The 7,028-nt window shown below is 35.2% G+C and overlaps 1 protein-coding gene and 1 long non-coding RNA gene across 3 annotated transcripts; one reads left to right on the top strand and one right to left on the bottom strand.

The window, feature by feature from the left end:
- Positions 1–1,549: 1,549 nt before the first annotated feature.
- On the top strand, positions 1,550–2,332 carry LOC148760715 (uncharacterized). Of its 2 annotated transcripts, none has more exons than XR_016028510.1 (2): positions 1,550–1,866; positions 2,104–2,332. It is a non-coding gene; the product is annotated as an uncharacterized LOC148760715 (long non-coding RNA). The 2 variants fall into 2 exon arrangements; XR_016028509.1 differs by having other exon boundaries at positions 2,074–2,332.
- An 879-nt stretch (positions 2,333–3,211) lies between these two features.
- TPS11 (trehalose phosphatase/synthase 11) lies at positions 3,212–6,330 on the bottom strand. Its single transcript, XM_018127187.2, has 3 exons — positions 4,240–6,330; positions 3,884–4,154; positions 3,212–3,703 (listed from the first exon to the last, which is right to left on the bottom strand). Exons 1-3 carry the CDS (start codon positions 6,201–6,203, stop codon positions 3,422–3,424), a joined length of 2,517 nt encoding a protein of 838 aa, XP_017982676.2. The 5' UTR covers positions 6,204–6,330; the 3' UTR covers positions 3,212–3,421.
- Between the last annotated feature and the right edge of the window lie 698 nt (positions 6,331–7,028).

Raw genomic sequence — 7,028 nt, 5'->3', positions numbered from 1 at the left:
ATCACACGAAAGAGAAAACTTTGGTTTTTCTACCTAATGTTTTGCAAATTTTTCTTTGGTTGTGGTTGAAATAAGAATGTTGAACGACTTTTTAAACGAAAATATTCATAATTCGCATGCATTTTTTAAAGTTCAATTGAATTTTCTGCTTTGGTTGCGAAATTTATGTCTGATCTTAGAATAAAACTGGTCTTCTTTGTACCAAAAAGAAAATTTGTAAATGGTCTTGTTTAGTTTTTGTTTTCCTTTTTGTTTTGTCCTTGTTGAATCCCAAAATGAATGAGCATTTCATAAAAGTTAAAATTTAATTAATACTTATTGATCATAGTAAGTGCTATTTTTAATTGGTACAAGACTTAAAAAATTTAAAATAATTTTATATTTTTTTATTACATTGAATCAAGTCATTGATTAATTAATATTAATTAAAATTTTATTTATTATTTTATATCAAATAGCATACTGACATGATAATACGGTGACGTATTTTCACTTTCTACGTCACTGCTGCATAACATAAAAAAATAACAAGTAGCGCTTTAACTTGACAATTAATCAACTATCAATTATAAAAAATTATTTGATTTAAAATAAAAGTATATAAATTTAATTGAATACAATAGAAAAATAAAAAATTTTATTAAATTTTTTTAAAAATAATTTAAAATTTTTTTTTGAAGTATTCTATGTTCTTAATTAAGATAGCAAATCATAAAATAAATAAGTGTTTAACTCAATAGCACAAATACGTAACGTTTAAAAATTAAATTTGAATTGTTAACTTCTTAATAAAATTTAAATTAATCCTTAAAATGAACAATCAACAGTTGTTTCATACACAATGAGGAACTGGTTGCAAGCATATTCCTAGAGGTTGCACTATCTACGTTGCATTGCAAAATTTGTTTTGCAATAAAGGAAAAATAATATTATTGGTTGCCCTAAACTTATGTACTACAAACTCTGAGTAAACATTAAATTGATTTGATTGAGGCACCTAACCATGCCAAATGTATTTTAAAAGTAGTTACTTCAACATAAAATGACAAAAGTGTTGAAAAGTAATCAAACATGACAGAAATGCATAAAATAAATCCACGTCAGCCAATTTTATGATGGGACTTTGAATAGGCAAAATTAGGGCCATGCCTATTCAACTATGTTTTTAGTATATAAGATTGAATTGATCTTATTACACACGTTTATTCTTGTTTGAACTCTACATAAAAAGATTAAGTGGAAATGCTAAAATACAAATGTTGATTTGATACTTAAAAAGTATCGTTGTACTACTAACAAAATTTTTTGCTTTTATAAAGTAAGCATATGAAGAAATTGAAAATGATAAAGTTAAAGAGGGGAAGGTTGGGCTGAAGGGCAGATACAGCTTCTTTGAACTTGGGTTTAGTAGGTTGAGTTAGCTTTGGGCCCAAATTGTTGATCGCATTGTTAATAAACAAATGCAAAACCCTACAACTCAGTGGAAAATAATTGTTTAGAAATGATATTGGTGAATCAGTAATGATCAACTTTATCGATTAGCATCATCAACACTTCACTGCAATCTTTGTTTTCTCTTTAATGCTTTTGATAAAAGTTGAAGCAGACCATGAAACCTCAATCATCTTTTTCTTTCCTCTTCAATGCTTTACTTTTCTCTTCTTTTTAAGACCAATACCAGCCAGCCTCCAAGGAAAGACTGATCCATTTGATTCCACCTACTGGTTCCAGAAAATATGATCCAATCTCCACAGTTCACTTTGATGAATTACCCCATAGATCCTTTACAAACTCGGGAAGAATTTGGCAGCGTATATATATCTGAATCTTTACTTCACAACATGTACCTCATACCTCCATTTTAAGGTTTCTATCTAATTCCATCTTTAACCATGCAATTGCACTTGAGGTTGCCACAGCTGAATCTATATATCATCACCAACAACATGCTTCACTCTTAACAGCCTATGTTTCTGTGTTTAGAATTTCTCCAACCCCAACTACACTACTTATTCCTGCAAAACAAAAACACGCTTAACTCTCCAGGTTTACTATCTCATTTTCATGTTGCAGGGTTGTAATCTGCTGCGTTTGCCTGTGCAGGGAAAGGGTATCCATTCCTTGAACTTAAGTCTTTGCATTCTCATTCCAACAAGATTGAAAGTTCAACAAATCAGAACGTCTGGACTGGACTCAGCAATAAGGCAAATGGCATATGCTACAACATTATTCATTCACCTCCAATGTATATCTCTTGTTCTATATATATATATATGTATTGTCCCATAAAAGGGAGAATATTTAAGTTTGATCCTTATTCTATCTTTGTCTATTGACGGGTATCAGTAGTTTATTAAATTTATTTCTCAAAAAATCATCATAAAATATCGTTTCCCCAGTATTTGGCTAAGGTTGTTTACAATATGCTAAAGATGATGCCAAAGGATCAGTTGGGAAGTCCCACCAAGAAAGGTTTGAAAGAATATTGTGAACCTGCTAAGATAAATATTATCCCACAGATGATTCTCAGGCATAAACTGCATTCTTCTTTGATATGCTTAATGACACATGTTCTTTGTTTAGCTTTCTAGCTAATGTCAGAGTTAGGATATGCATCACTGAGGAGATTATTATGCCATATGTATATATAGGTATATGAAGGCTCAATATTTTATGCAATCCCTGTTGAAGGATAGAAACCTAGTATGACCGGTATATGAGGATCAAATTAAAGATCATTCCTACTCTGCCTTTAAGATTGACTTAGCAACATTAGGTTAGGCTGCTTGAAATAAAACCATGGTTGCCGACCTAATTAGTTTGAATCTTAAAGTCAAAATTTTGGAACCTGGGTTTTATACAATACTTTTATAAATAAAAAAAATAAATGGCAGTTCATTTCTCCAAACTCTAGGATTAATCTTTTCTAAATGAGACTTGAACACCCTCTTAAATTCACACACAATATTCTTAATATGAATCAATTAATTTAAGGAAGTCCAAAATGTTGAAACCTGTTCCAATGGACTATTCCCAGTCACATTGTCTGTAATTAGGAGGCTGGACTGCAAATTCAAGATACTTGGACAAGTTTGAACATATTTGAAGCTAACCAATATGTACAATGGAAAGAGAGATGGAATGCTCTTCATTCTGATACAATTGACGGTGATAAAAAAGGGGATAATGGGAAATGTACAAAGAATGCAAATTCTTAGACAGGTTAAGAAGTTTGCTTGATAGTATTATAAAAGAACATGAACCAGCGGTGTAGCAGGTCCAAGTAATGGAATCTGTTAAAAGTATCCCCTGTACAAGGCTTCCTATATCATTAGGCCTAATGAAAATTCTACCCACTGAAAATAAATCCTGATGTAAACATTGTTCCTTTTCTTTCTTTTTTTGTAGGTTTTTTCTACAGTCAATTTGGCTGTACCGATGCTTCTGCAATCCCTCGAAGCAATCCAATGACTTCAACAATATCATCAACATAGTATTTTGCCATACTTGGTTTTTGACCAACAGTGCAAGCAAATATCTCTGCTATGGTCGGCAAGGTTGGGTTGGCGGATGACCTCGCAATGCTCTCAAACATATCTTCATCTGAACGATCATCTCCTATGCACAGCAGAAAATCTGGTGATTTGCCCCTACCTCTCATGGTTGAGATAAGATTTTCCACAACAATGCCTTTGCTCAGTCCCTGCAGTTCACAAGAAAACCCTTCAATATAGTTCACTAGAAACAACAAGCCAATGAAGTAATACATTTTTTAAGACTTTTCCAAGTTCATAATTCTAATTCTCAATTATTGAACAAAATCTTGAAAATTTTTGAACATGCTCTTTTAACCACAGCATAAGCTTCTGGAAACGCTTTGTACCTGAGGCTTCACCTCGACTATTTGTTGCCCCCTTTTAACAACAACAGGCTCATTGGCTAGGACATTCTCCAAGTGATCATGGAGCTCTTTAGCTTGGAATAAACCAAAATCAGGGTCAGCATCTTGATGGTGCCAGACGAGTGCAGTTTCTTTATTCTCTATGGACGAGCCATCAGTTGCCTCCATGTAAAGTTGCATTATAGGTTCAACAACCTCTTTCCAACTCAAATCCATTGAGCGGTTGGTTTCCCATGGAGAATCCCTAGTCCATCTACCAAGAGGAGGAAAATATATTTCATTAGGAACAGATATGACACATATCTAAGGATTAGATGAACACAACTTTAAAACATTACCTTGTAAAGTATCCATGCTCAGCTGCAATACCCAATTTCTCACATGAAGAAAACCACTTGCTCAGGGTATCCCGATCTCTGCCACTCACAATGAAAACAATGTTTTTGGGGTCGTCGCATAAGCGATTCAAGACTGAAATAACTTCATGACTAGGCCCCTTGTTCACAGAAGTCGGGGGCATCATAGTGCCATCGTAGTCCAAAAGGATCAACCGGCTATTTGTTCTCTTGTAGGCAGAGTTGAGGGTATCCCCTAACAGCTTCCTGAAGTTAGGCTCCAACGCAACAAGCCTGAATGCTAAACCAAGTCCAATTCTCCAATACCTCTTGTGATAATGATCTTTACAAGCTCTTTCAAGGTCCTGAATGAAACTCCGAGCCCAATAAGCGACATCGTGAGAGCTAATATACTTGTAATGTTTCTCATGGCGCATTTGTTTCTCTGTCTCTGGCAAATCAATGGCTGAGTACATGGCACTAGCCATTTCACTAGTGTTCCATGGATTAACACGAATTGCCCCACTAAGAGACGGTGAGCAGCCAATGAATTCAGAGACAAGGATAACACTGTTCTTGGGAGGTGAATTTTCATCAACTCCCAATGCCTTATCTAAAACAGGGCAGCCCTGTTTACAAGCTGTATACTTGTAAGGCACCAAATTCATCCCATCTCTCACAGGAGTCACCACACAACATTCAGCAATTGCATAATATGCAAACTTCTCTTGGGTAGTGACTGGTCCCTTGATGAAAACAATTGGCTCATACCCCGGTTGGCCGTATTTATTATTAACCTCCTTTGCTATACGATTGGCCTCATCCAGAACTTCTTGCACATCCTGGCCTGAACTCCTTGCTGGGTTTGTAATCTGAACTAAAACCACTTTCCCCCTCAATTCCTGATTGGTTTCCAAAAGCTCCCCCATGGCTGAAAATTTCTGAGTAATGCCCTTAAACAAATCCAAATCATCCACACCCACCATCATGATTTTACCCTCATATTTCTCCTTCAATTCCTTTGCCTTCTTAACCGTGCTGTCCTCAGACATAACAGATTCAAGCTGCCCCATATGAATCCCAGCAGGCAAAATCTTAATAGTCACAGTCCTACCATAATATTCTAGTGCAATGTAACCCCTGTTAGACTCGGAATGTAAACCCAAAATCCTTCTACAAGAAGACAAGAAATGCCTTGCATAATCAAAAGTATGGAATCCAATCAAATCACAATTCAACAAAGCTCTAAGAATGTCATCTCTAACAGGCAAAGCTTTATAGATATCAGATGAAGGAAAAGGACTATGTAAAAAAAAACCAAGTTTCACCCTATGAGACCTTCTCCTTAAAAAAGTAGGTAAAGCCATAAGATGATAATCATGCACCCAAACATGATCTTCATCTTCATCATCTCTATCAGTCACTTCCAAAACTTTATCCGCAAATATTTTATTAGCAGACACGTAAGCCTGCCACTGTGAACGATCGAAACGCACCCCATCGCTCCCAGTCCTGGGCATCATGTAATGAAACAAAGGCCAGAGATAGTGTTTACAAAAACCATGATAAAACTTGTTCTGCATATCCACAGGCAAAAATATCGTTTCACAACTAAACTTTTCGCGCAAAACGTGAGCCACCTCGTCCTGATCAGCCACATCTATATCTGCTTTCAAAGTTCCAACGTATCTCACCTCTGTGTCAGGAGGGACAGCGTCTTTCAGCAGAGCAAGGAGATCGTTCTCGTCAAATTCGAAGCGCCATTCATTGGAGAACAAGTCCCTGGACGCTCGTATAGGCAACTGGTTGGAGACGATGATAACCCTTTTCAGAGACTTGGTTTGTTGATCTTCTTCGAATTCAGAGATGACTCCTGGAACCTTCATGACTCGAGGGATCCGTTTCATTATTCCGAAATCATCGGTAGACAACAAGTTTAATTGGTCTAAACAATAACTCGAAACCATGTTTCAAAAAGGATCAAGCAAGAAAAACAAGACTTTGTATATGAACGTAAATATATCGAGCATAAAAAGAATCAAAGAAGAAACAAAAGGGTGTTCAAAAAATCAATGAAGAAGAAGAAAACTTTAATTTATTTTTCTACATATATATATATACATATATATATATATATATTTCTAATTCTTGTTTTTTTGGGAGGCTGCTGCTTAGGGTTATGTTAGGGGAAACTATAGAAGAGCACTGCAAAGAAAAATGAATCTAGCAGTGATCGAGATCAAAGATATTGATACACATTCCATAGAGAAAGAAAAGAAGGGAGAAATAGCTCTTAAGAAGGAAAGAAGCAGGCAGAGGATAAGAACGAAAGACCGAGAGAAAGAGGAGAAATAATATATGTGAGTACGTAAAGGCAGTGAACTGGACGGTTCTGATTGGATGAGTCCACACCAATATCAAATGAGGTTCGGAGCATGGGATTCTGTTCGAACTGTAACCGACTCCTTCTGTTCTGTCTGATCCACTGGTTACTTTTATTTTACTACTGTTATCCTTGCCGTTTAATGTTAATTTTAATTTTAGAGTTACAAAAATAAAAACAATAAATGAGAGATTGGATAAGTTTGGAAAAAAAAAACTGTTAGGAATATAAGTTAGCACTGTGTTATCTTTTGAGCATGTTTAATGTGATTGAGATTAGGCTTATCCAATTGTGTAATTAAACGTTTAATCATTGACATTAGCTGCTAACATATTTTTGTTATGTTAGAGATTGTGCTAATGATAGTTTATGTAAAGAACATGAATTTATTTTCTTTTAAAAAAGAAAA

This window comes from Theobroma cacao, chromosome 9 (genome assembly GCF_053813885.1).
Source record: "Theobroma cacao isolate CCN51 chromosome 9, ASM5381388v1, whole genome shotgun sequence".
Classification (NCBI taxonomy): Eukaryota; Viridiplantae; Streptophyta; class Magnoliopsida; order Malvales; family Malvaceae; genus Theobroma; species Theobroma cacao.
This window is presented reverse-complemented; position numbering and strand designations above follow the sequence as displayed.